Consider the following 11,314-nt stretch of genomic DNA (forward strand, 5'->3'; position numbering starts at 1 on the left):
GTTTGAGCATGTGAGAGCATCAAGTTATTCATGTGCTAGTTTACAACGCACTAACCGACTCTTTCTTAATAATAAAATTAAAAATTTTCATTAAAATATAAATAATAAATACGTAAAAATAATGAAAGAAATTTAATATTTACGATTATCGTATAAACAAGATAATTTTACATTAAAAAGGATTTAAAACTCTTTGATTCTATTTAGCTCTATCGTAAAGAAGGTTTGAACCCCTTGGATTCGAATCACCTAAAATATAATTACAAATAAATTTTCTCAAAACAAGGTTGGATTTTACGTGTTAACATGTATAGATATTGTATAAAAAAATTTTATACTGAATTTTTTTTTATGTATAATATAAACTGAAATTTTTTTTAAAAAAAATAGGAGATGGTCCAGAATGGTCGGTTAAGGGAGCGGCACACCGACTGATTTGGTCACATGCCCACTCTCTTGCTAACACTTTCCGGAGCTAACGTTAGCTTCATTGTTTTTTTCATTATATATTACGAATCGGAGATGTATTATATTTTATCTAAAAAAAAAATTTATTTTTGTAATTTTATATCGAGATATCTATATTCCTCCTTATTACATGCTCAAGTTATCTCAATATCACTCATTGAATTTTGTCCGCCGCAAGGCTATCCATCTTGCTAGTATATTTTTGTGTCTCTTAATATGTCTACACATTAAAATATATTTATTTTAGCTATTTTATTGATTCTCTTTTATTCTCTATTTTATATTTAATATTTATTTTAAAATATTAATTAATTTAAATTCACTAATGATTAGGTATATTTAAACTAAAATATTGTTGGCCAAAATAAAATTTCCTTGAGAGCTCATCTTGAAACATATGATTAAGATACTATTATTATTTGATTAGAATATTGAAAATACATTTTTGTAAAGTCAAATTCCTAAAGTTATTAATTGTCCAACTAAACCATGTACTTCCAATGAAACTATTTCAATTCTCAAGAGTTCACACTAGTTTTTCTCTTTAATTCATTTTTAAATCTTCAAATGCGTTAAATGCCAAATGAAAATCACCTTACATTCCGGCCGATCGGATCGACTGGTTGGGAGAATAATTTTTTAGATAAATTATCACAAAATTTCTTATCTAGTTAAACGAAATATTTTTTTAATCACTTGAAATAAAAAAGACATCTATTTTTGTTTAATGATACAATCTATTTCTAAGGAAATATACATATAGTTTAAAACGTTATAAATTTTTTATGTTTATAAAATTTTGTATAGAGTAAAACTATAGTAAATGAAAGGAGTATTAAGATTAGCTTAATATGAATTGTTTTTTGTAAAGCCAAAAGGACCTTTCCAGACTTCTCACGGTTTAATAATGAAAAAGGGAAAAAAAAAGAAAAAAACTTTGTATTTATAAGTAACGGCTCGTTTATCTGCCTATTTATATAAAATAAAGTGGGTATAAGTGTGACTCTTCATTCTCATTACGCTTTGCTCCTAAATCCCCAAACTCATAAAGCAAAAACTGATAACAACGGTCGGAGCTTGTCGCCGGCGAGAGAAAAAATGGCGATTTTGTTTCAAAGTTCAAGTAGCTCCATGTTATCTATCAAAATTTTTCTGATTTCGACTACTGTTTTATCTGCTGCTATTATGTTAAAGGTGTCTGCTCCTGTTGTTACTGAATTTGCGGTCAGTGAAGTTCCGTCGATCTGGAACGGTGTCGTTTCGTGGCTTAAACCTCCGTATCTATACCTTGTTATCAACTGCATTATCATTACGATTGTAGCCTCTTCTAAGTTGCAGAACAAGCTTGATGAGAACTCATCTCCGGTGCCGGCGGTTGTTTCGCCGGAGAATTCGTCCCAGTTTCACCCGATTAAGGATGTAAGGCCGGTTACAGACTATTATACTCCGGTCCTTCATGACTTAAACGGCTCCGTGCTGAAGAATCAAGCAGTGGAGGCGGAGGCTAGACCGATAGTTTACGAGTACCCTACCGCTGGTGTTTATGATGCAAAGGTCGAGAAAGTTCCGGAAGTTAATCCGTACACATCGGAGAAAGGTACATCGTTCAACACCTATCCGGAGCCTAACGAAGTTGTTGCTGAAAAGGACGATTTCGTAATCTCGAAATCCTCTTGGGCGCCGGTGATGAGACAGGACTCTATTGATTATTCCATTTCAGGCAACTTGGCTGAGAAACCTCCTGCTTCTGCCAGATTCGCTCACCGGAGAAATGTCAAATCCACTCCTGAAGGTAAACTATATTCCTCACTTTTTTTTTCAATTGTATTTTCCTTATCTGTGTATCGATTCAGTCAGACTAACTACTAGGCTCGCCGGAACAGTTAGACGTTTTTAAATTAGTTCTCAATTTGTTTTGCATCTCCGGCGAAATTAGCCGGTAACGGTAACTTGCGGTTCAAATTCTCTTGGGATTGTTACCGTTGGGAGTAGGTTCGGCTACTGGATAATTAGGTGCTTGTCAGACCGTAGAACCTAGTGGTCCTATACCTAAGCAATTAAATTTTAAATTCAAATTTAAATATAATCATTAAGACCCTAATTAATGGACACTTTTCCCTTAATGGTGCATAAAGCAGCTTATTAACAAAATTAATCACAGATTTGTTCACCTTAACACCAAAAATAATTCATATTAAGAAACGGTGGAAAATTAACGTAAACGACAAATACGTGATTTTTTAAAATTGCGTAACTGAACACTGACACCTCCTCACATTTCCACAACGATAAGCTCAGCAATAAGTCGTGTATATCCATTTTTTTGACTAATCCAAAATACATGACATGTATTTTTTTACATTATCCTATCGTCGTGATTTAATCGTGACAACTTAGTATGATTCGATTAAATTTGTGTTAATACAGGTGGAAAGGGAGCATTGAGAGTATCAAAGCCTAAACGGCAAGACACGCTGGAGAGTACATGGAAGACGATAACGGAGGGCCGTGCAATGCCACTAACGAGGCACCTGAGGAAATCGGACACGTGGGAGACATACGGTGGTCGTAACCCGGTTACACCTCCACAGCAGAAGATGAAGAAATCCGAGACGTTCAATGACAGAACTACCCCTGACTCCTCGCCGTTGCTGACTCCGTCCCCGGGTGGTTCAGGGAAACTTAAGAAAGAGCCATCGCTAAGTCAAGACGAGCTGAACAGGCGAGTTGAAGCGTTTATTAAGAAGTTTAATGAAGATATGAGGTTGCAGAGGCAGCAGTCGATGCAACAGTATACTCAGATGATCAATCGAGGCTCACATTAGGAGTTTTTTCATATAAACAGAGAAGCTCTCTCTTTTTTCATGTTTTATGGCTTATAGTGAATGCATTTTGTTATTTATTCATATTTCTTTTATCGAGAAATTCTCCAAAAAAAAAAAAAAACTAAAGGAAGCTGTAATCCAGTTAGAACATAGACTATATTATTGGAAAGTTTTGAGTTGTAATGTTTTATTTTTCTTTCATGTGGATATTATATGGCCTTAACATGTGATCGAACAGTGTTGTGTTCTCCATACAGAAATTGAAATATCTTTATTGATTTTTGAACAATTTTCAGTATAGTTTACTAAAACAGTGTAGGACCATCTTTTGGGATATGTCTAGATGATAAGAATGAAGGATGCAAGAAACAACAGCTTGGTTAGTTGAGGCTATTAATGCTTAATCACAACAAGTGATGGGTTCAAATTCCGTAATGAGACTTGCTGCATGACCAATGTGAGGTAGGGAATAATAGTTCGTCCAAGGGTCAATTTATAATCCTTGTGATCCTTGTTTTTTTCATTATTTTCTATATGCTTCATTTGAGTCGATGGGCTATCAAAAGTAGTTTCTCTACCTTCACAATAAGTTATATACACGCCACTCTCCCCCAAACACCAACAGTGAGATCACACTTGGTATATTATGGATGTTTTTACTAAAGGTTTTTATATATGAAAACTATGAATGTCCTTATTTAGTCATGACAAGAGTGAATGTCCTTATTTAGTCAAGCTTGACAAAATTGGACAGCCCAAGTATGGATGTCAATTGAAATACCAATATTTTTATCTATTTATGATGAAATCATGAATGTGAATGAACTTGCTGGTCCAAGAAGTTTGTTTGCAAATCCCCCATTCTTCATTAAACCATTGCATTCAAACTCAATCTCCAACAGGCTCTGCCAAAGCCATACTTGTGATACAACCATGAAGCTGGATACCCATCTCTTTATTAATTGCTTCCTCCTAACATATTATTCTCAACATACTTACTTATTTACTTTTTGGGGTCTAGTCAAATTTAACTTCTCTCAACCAAATTAAGTATCAGGAATATAGCAGATGATTAACACAACAAATTACAGTTCATTGAAAGGTTGTATTGGTTATACGGCTTAATCTATTTACACAAGTGGTGTCATGGACGTTACATTCTCATACATACATAATTCAATTTTTTCTTATTTCTATTGAAAGATGTTATCCAGTATGGTATCAATAAATATGATCTAGGTTTTACAACCTGTTTGTAGGAGTGGAAGTCGTGTGAACAAATCGTACCTTTGCTTCCTCCCTAGTTTGGAACTTTGATCTATGTAACTCCTGGTGCTTTGCCTGAGCATTCGCAACTCAAACACTAACGAAAAGAAGGTAAGCTCATTCCAATTTCAGTTATTGCTATGTGAATAACTGATTAGTCTACATAGCCATCGTCACCGGAAAAAGCTTGTCGAGAAAGGTATAGACACCCCCTCCTAGTAGTAGCGCACCACTGCAAAATAAATGATTGAAAAAGACAAATATCTGGCTGAGTACTTAAAGAACGTGGTTAAGATGGTAACGAGATGAAGTGATTGCTGCAGAAGAGATTTAAGCTTTCTCTTACTAATAGTGTCATTAGTTTTCATAGACAATTACCTGATTGGATTGATCCATGCTGAGAACTTGCGGAATGAAAGTATACTCTGCAAATGACACGTACAGTTGTTCAGTGCTTATAAATGGTGAAATATTATAATGAACATATGCAAGCAACAACTCTAGGCAAAAGTAGTAAACTTAAGCTATAGTAAACCCCAACTATCAAAGCATTTTCTTTTTTCTTGTACACAGATAGCGGTCACTGTAGGAAACATGACAGAAGACAAGGAAGCAGCATGAATGGCGTTGAATTGGAGAAAGAATTCTTAAAACAATGTCTTCCAATTTAAAATGTAAAGCTACATAAAATGGATGCTGCGACAAGAGGTCCATGGACCATCTAAAAGCTGCTGTGATCATAATAACAACCATTTGGAACATACGAAATACCTGCAATGCTCCAGCAAAAGAAGCAGCAAGAAGTAAGGGAGTAACATAGCCAGTTGTGTATGTCAATAGCAAGCTGCCCCCAATAACTGGATCCTGTTATAGAAGATTATTAAGAAGCTATTCATATCCAATGTAGTTTATAAACAAAATAAATAACATGTAAAGATACTGCAGAATTCGTATGGTCAAAGGCCAAAAGCCAGGTGCTGAACTATTTGGTTTAAGGCATGCATTATAAAATACTTCTGTTTGAAAGAAATCCTGATGACATAATAATATTTTCCTACAAGATTAAGCAAATCAACAGATGGTGGTTATATGCTGGTGCTTTTTGTAGGTTAACTTTTTTCTTGGAAGACCACCTTTCCAAAGAACTGAAAGAGAATCATGACAACCGAAAAGTCAAAATTTGCAGTACCCGAGAAGTAGCAACATAGCCGAGCAAGGTTGCGAGGACTGGTGTACTGCATGGTGATGCAGCTAATGCAAATGTAAGACCAGCCAAATAAGCTTGAACACCTAGGCAATCAAATGTATAAAATGTCAAATCATAATATCTGGCTTATTGAGACCATTCCCATACCCAAATAAACAGAGTTAACGTCCTAACAAGAGTGTAGGGCAACAGTAATAGACACTTACTGGACGGAAAGCTAGCAGCGGCTGAGCGAGGATCAAAGTTGTCAAAAAATGAGGGAAGTTGCAACTCTATTACCTGCAGCATTGTCATACAACGAAGGCCACAAGTACATGAGTATTAACATGGAACCAAAAAAGCAAAAGGAAAGGGAAAATAGTATTTGTGTACCATTTAATATTTGAAGTGCTTTCACAAATGTCGATGAAACAATATCATTCAGTTATCTCTATTAGTTAAAAGTTGAAACACAAGACATTGCTAATGTATAAAGAGCTCCCCCACTTCTGGTGATTTTCTTGAACTTTTGATATGGAGGGAAGAGTATCTGAGTATGGAATATGTTGATTGCTTCTACAAATTTAATGGAATATGCATGTATGTATGGCACATAGGTTAGATGGACAGTCTCAAAACAAGGCCTACTTCCAAACCAATCATTAATATGACTTGTATTTATGTTCAATGTCTTGATACCAAGAAACCTCGAAAAGATAAAAGCATAGCTTTTGCTAAATCCAGACATACAATTTGTACTTAGATCCGATGGTTTTATCCACAATTTTCACTATCCAGGTACCAAAAGTAGCAGTCATCATTCTATCGAAATGCCTAGACGGATCTCTCTTCTTTTGTTTCACAGGTTCTCATTATGGTAAAGATGATGTGGGGCACCTGGTACTGCATAGAACATCACTTTTTTAACTGATAGGTATTTATGCAAGCAAGAGTGATTAACATATCAAAACAACAAGCGCTGTAATTCCTTTAGAACAAAATATCTGAATATCAGACAAAAAGCAAATGTTAGCATGGGCTCAATAAAGAATAAAGACAATAGTACTCAACAAAGTCTCAAAACAAAAACTTAGAAGTAAAAGGGTATTACTAAACTATCGAAGCATTCAACATATGTAGTTACCTCTAACAGGTTTAGCCCCATAACAATAGCTAAAAAGGAAGCAGCCACGGGCAATCCTTGTCCTATTTGCCCATAAGCCTTTCCAGCAAATGCAGCCGCAATACCCAATAATGCTAGTGTGGTTGCCAATCCCAGTGCAAATGCAATTGAATCTCCAACAACCTGTACACAAGGATTGCCTAAGTGTTAAGAGACAAAATTGAACTAGTACTACGCTGTGGCCTCTGGTAAATTGCCAATTGGAAAATGCAGAATTCTGCAAAGCTTTGTGCATAAAATAATTTTCTACTTTCTAGTACTCTTTTCATTTTCTATACGACACCTTTTGGTTGGACACGGAGTAGAAGATATTAGTATGACTTCTATATAAACAGTAGTAGAAATATTGAAGTACCAATTGAAAAACTAGTTTGATGGAGAAAACATTAACTTTGATTATTATTAGTTTTTATCAGTAAATTGTCTATATTGATGCACGACAGTAAAAAGCAGATGTTGGGAGAGAGCTACAAGCAACACTACAAGTTGTGTAATGAACTGAGGAAGTCGATCATGGCATCAGTTAAATAAACATTTGTTACGATAGAATTTTATCATAACGAAAATCATAAATGGACTCATCATCAAGAACTAAACAACTATCATTCACCACTTACAGGATTCGCAAGTAAACCTTTATAAGAGATTCAAAAAATTTGAGGTAAAAGGATTCACATGTAAACCTGGCAAAATTTTCTGTATGATCTATAATCTAAGTTCCTTCATTGCGAACAATGCAGATCAAAAGTGCAAGGATAAAGAAGAAACAATACAAAATTAAATTTAAGAGTAAGGTTTTTTACCGCTACTCGGCTTTTCCCAGAACCAAAAGCCCCTAAGATCATTTCAAAAGAACGTAAAATAGTCAGAAGGAGAGAATATATACTGCATATTTAGAGAGAAAAGATTCAACTTCAACCTACCAATATAACCAAGGGTCAGAGGCAATACGCTGAGTGTACAAGGCGACAGACTAGTTACAAGCCCGGCACCGAAAATAGTGGCCAAACTGCAAGGAGAGAAGTCTAAGAATCAGAAGCACCAAATTTTATGAATACATTATATGAGTACCAGATGAAATTTTCATGATTAAGATTTAGACCTAGTAAAACTAAGAGCAGTCAACTGGCCCTGAACAGCTTCATTAGCTTGTTGACCAGCAGAATACAGAAGGCCACCAAAAAGATCTCCAATGCTTCCATCAGCTAATGTATAGACAGCGCTAGAGAAATCCTGAAGTCAATGAAGACAAGTATAGTCCCCTTAACATATAATCAGTTGAAGATTTACCACTGTTTTATGTGAAATACATTCCACTAGCAAATGAATACTTAGTTCAAACTGCAAAGAATCACAAAAAAGGTCTCAACAAAATGCAATTAAACACTGAAAATACAAATCAATTGGGCCCACACTGCAGATTATAAGTGGCTTCATCAACATGTTGCTAGCCGGAATAAGACATTTCGATAGCAGGTCAAGCTTCCATCCAAGTGTACATAGTTTCAATAGCTCCCCTCAAATTTTTGAGATTTGAACAAGGGTCTCACATCTTATCTAACCAAGATTCAAACTAACGTGTCGTCTATAACACTGGTAAATAGAAGACTAAAATTTCTACATATCATCCCAACAAAGATGTTAAGCACATATCTCCCCACTAAGCCAGTAATAGACATACAAACTGATGCAGAAAGTATTACAAGAAATTCAGCTTAGCAAGAGAACATCTAGGAGAAAGTTCGCTATGAACTCTTTTACTTTAATCTGTTGTTGTTATTTCAGTAAATGTTATCTCATAAAGAAAAAAAACAGAACAGAGTAGTAAGAAAGGAACCATTTCTTTAATTCATGGGGAACAGGCCATACAAAAATATACATGCACATGATTAGTCAATGAAACATAAATTTGAGATTCGTAAGAGCAGAAGAAAGAAAAAGAAGCATAGATCAAACAGATGCTACATATGTCATATTATGTTATCACGTGTCATGATGGTTTTAAAAAAGCATATGCAGAACATATAAAAAAAAACACCAAACAACATAGTAAGAAACTTAAGGTTGACGAAGGAATTCTCACCATCATGTTATCCATAGTCAAAGCATTTGCGGTATGTGTTGCAACCAAATTTGTGGCTAAATGTGAAGACAGATAATTAGTGTTATTTTATTGTTAAGCGTGAATTAATTATGAAAACAGGCAAAAGCATTAACTAAGCAGAAAACAAAACATTCTAATCAAAGCCAAAACAAAATGCAAGCCCCAGTTACTGACAGATGTCACAACTCAAGTCTACAAACACTTTCTGAAAAGGAAATTCATGAAACAGCTCATATAATACATAATCAATTTTAGAACAGAAACAGTAACTCCTGCTACTAGGTCACCTCAGCAAGTTACAATAAAAAAGCATCAGTAGTGATGAGTGTGATCGGGGCACTCAAGTGAGTCTAGTCTTCTTTAATGGTAATTCAAGATGGCCAATGAAAGTGAGGGGATTTGATTTGGATGAAGGCAATCACACAAACCAAACTACATTACATGAGTAATTTTATGCCTCGATTATAGACTTGGTCAATCAGTTATTTCTCCATTGCCATTCGGACATTTTTGGGATTGAAGGGCTCATGATTCCACTGCAAAGGATTTACCCTTAGTGAGAGGAGATGTGCTGCGAGGGCATTGAGCAATATGGAAGATTTGCTCCGTTAGCACTCGATTGATAGTCTCGAGGGAAGGAACTGCAAGGCTTCTAGAGCAGCGTAAAGCTAGAATTTGAAGTTATATTTCCTAAACGTGCCACCAAACTCATAGCTCATTTTATTTAAGGGGTTTGCAATTAAATATTTATACATATTTAAAGGATCCATCTAGACTCGTAGCTAATATTTTCTCCGCCCCTAAAGTCAAGACATTATCTTAGCTTCTGCTTTCTATATTTCAGGAGCATATATAGCAGTCCTCTCGCAAAAATGATTGGTTGCTCTTTCTAGTAAGCCATAATTTAGTGTAGGATTTCCTATTTGTGTATATAACTTCAATATTCGTTGCTCTTTGTAGTAGTCACGTTTCAAGGTATGGACAAGTTACCACTACTTAGGCAAAGCAAAAAATAGGCCATAAACAACATGCATATGTTAATCCCTGGAAATTTAACTACAATGCTCACAATATAGCTCTCCAAATTTTTTCATGATTAGCAAGATCATCTAAGGAGAATACCTATGAGAGCAGTTGAGAGCATTGTGAATCTAATTGGGGCACTAGTGCAAGCCCTTGACAAAGAAAAAACATCTTCATGGAGATCCTTCGATTTTTCTTTGCTGGACGAAATACTTCTGCTAAGCAACTTCCTTTGCTCCACACTACTATGCGCACCTAGAAGAACGAATAGCATAAAGTATGTAGATAATACACAGTATTAGACATATGATCAAATGAGTAAATCGCTTGGTTTATTATGGATCAAAGTAGAAAAGGCAGACATTATTGCATCGAATTGGAGCAAACTACATGTATCAGAAGTCAAAAATTCTGTTGAAGTACTTGAATTCACCTGAAATTGTATACAAATAACTGGAATCTCCGATCTATTGATCTCAACAGTAATCAAATTAAATAAATTTCCAAAAAATGATGAAAAACTTAATTCACCAAAATTTGTATGCAAATAACTGAAATTTTCTGAGCTATTGACCTCAACCGTAATCATATTAACTAAATTTCTAAGAAAATGAAGAAGAAAAACTAAGAAAGACAAATTGCTCGAGAGGCTCGAAAAGAGGATTTACTTGCCCTGAATTCTTCGTGGAAAACGCTTGAAGCTTGAGATAGTGATAGGACGAAGGTGCTCGTAGCACTTCAAACTGCTAACAGCCAGCTTCATTTGAGCTGAAGTAGTAATTGTGCCAATAGGCGAGTGCTGGAGCGCCATGAAAGAGAGAAGAAGAAGAAACAGTGAGCTTGGTTTGCCGATTGAACGTTGATATTTTTTTATTTTTTCCCGTGAGTTGATAACTCGTCACTTGAGTTTCATTTTCAATTTCAAAACTCATATTACTCGTCACTTAATTTTCATTTCCAATTCAAAACTCGATTTTTATTTTATTTTTTTTATAAAAGTCATGCAGATAATTTTATTATTTTTTACTAAAATTTACTTATATGAAATTTTTATTTATAATTAAAAATTTAGAAATTAAATACATATATATTTAAATTATTTAATAACCCAACTTGTTTAACCTGACTCATTAAAAATATGGAGTGTGTTTGGTATGAAGGAAAACATTTTCTGCAAAATGTTTTTCAATTTTTCCATGTTTGTTTGGAATAAAAGTTTTGGAAAATGTTTTTTTAAATCAACTCATTTTCCTCAAAAT

General features: G+C 34.8%; 2 protein-coding genes across 2 annotated transcripts; one reads left to right on the plus strand and one right to left on the minus strand.

The window, feature by feature from the left end:
- The first annotated feature begins 1,443 nt into the window (after positions 1–1,443).
- On the plus strand, positions 1,444–3,547 carry LOC107024471. The gene is made up of 2 exons (XM_015225457.2): positions 1,444–2,260; positions 2,896–3,547. Exons 1-2 carry the CDS (start codon positions 1,567–1,569, stop codon positions 3,291–3,293), a joined length of 1,092 nt encoding a protein of 363 aa, XP_015080943.1. The 5' UTR covers positions 1,444–1,566; the 3' UTR covers positions 3,294–3,547.
- An 818-nt stretch (positions 3,548–4,365) lies between these two features.
- LOC107026491 (cytochrome c-type biogenesis ccda-like chloroplastic protein) lies at positions 4,366–10,965 on the minus strand. The gene is made up of 12 exons (XM_015227470.2): positions 10,728–10,965; positions 10,155–10,310; positions 9,012–9,067; positions 8,031–8,161; positions 7,852–7,937; positions 7,732–7,763; positions 6,890–7,051; positions 5,973–6,045; positions 5,749–5,849; positions 5,331–5,423; positions 4,938–4,984; positions 4,366–4,791 (listed from the first exon to the last, which is right to left on the minus strand). Exons 1-12 carry the CDS (start codon positions 10,864–10,866, stop codon positions 4,719–4,721), a joined length of 1,149 nt encoding a protein of 382 aa, XP_015082956.1. The 5' UTR covers positions 10,867–10,965; the 3' UTR covers positions 4,366–4,718.
- Between the last annotated feature and the right edge of the window lie 349 nt (positions 10,966–11,314).

The sequence above is a fragment of the Solanum pennellii genome, chromosome 7, assembly GCF_001406875.1.
Source record: "Solanum pennellii chromosome 7, SPENNV200".
Classification (NCBI taxonomy): Eukaryota; Viridiplantae; Streptophyta; class Magnoliopsida; order Solanales; family Solanaceae; genus Solanum; species Solanum pennellii.

Excerpts from the sequence above, each read along its gene's own strand:
- LOC107024471 (XM_015225457.2), top strand. The coding sequence starts at position 1,567 with ATGGCGATTTTGTTTCAAAGTTCAAGTAGCTCCATGTTATCTATCAAA. Across the intron at positions 2,261-2,895 it reads TGTCAAATCCACTCCTGAAG|GTGGAAAGGGAGCATTGAGA; the intron begins GTAAACTATATT and ends GTGTTAATACAG.
- LOC107026491 (XM_015227470.2), bottom strand. The coding sequence starts at position 10,866 with ATGGCGCTCCAGCACTCGCCTATTGGCACAATTACTACTTCAGCTCAA. Across the intron at positions 4,985-5,330 it reads CTTTTGCTGGAGCATTGCAG|AGTATACTTTCATTCCGCAA; the intron begins GTATTTCGTATG and ends TGTCATTTGCAG. Across the intron at positions 4,792-4,937 it reads GCATGGATCAATCCAATCAG|TGGTGCGCTACTACTAGGAG; the intron begins GTAATTGTCTAT and ends TTTATTTTGCAG.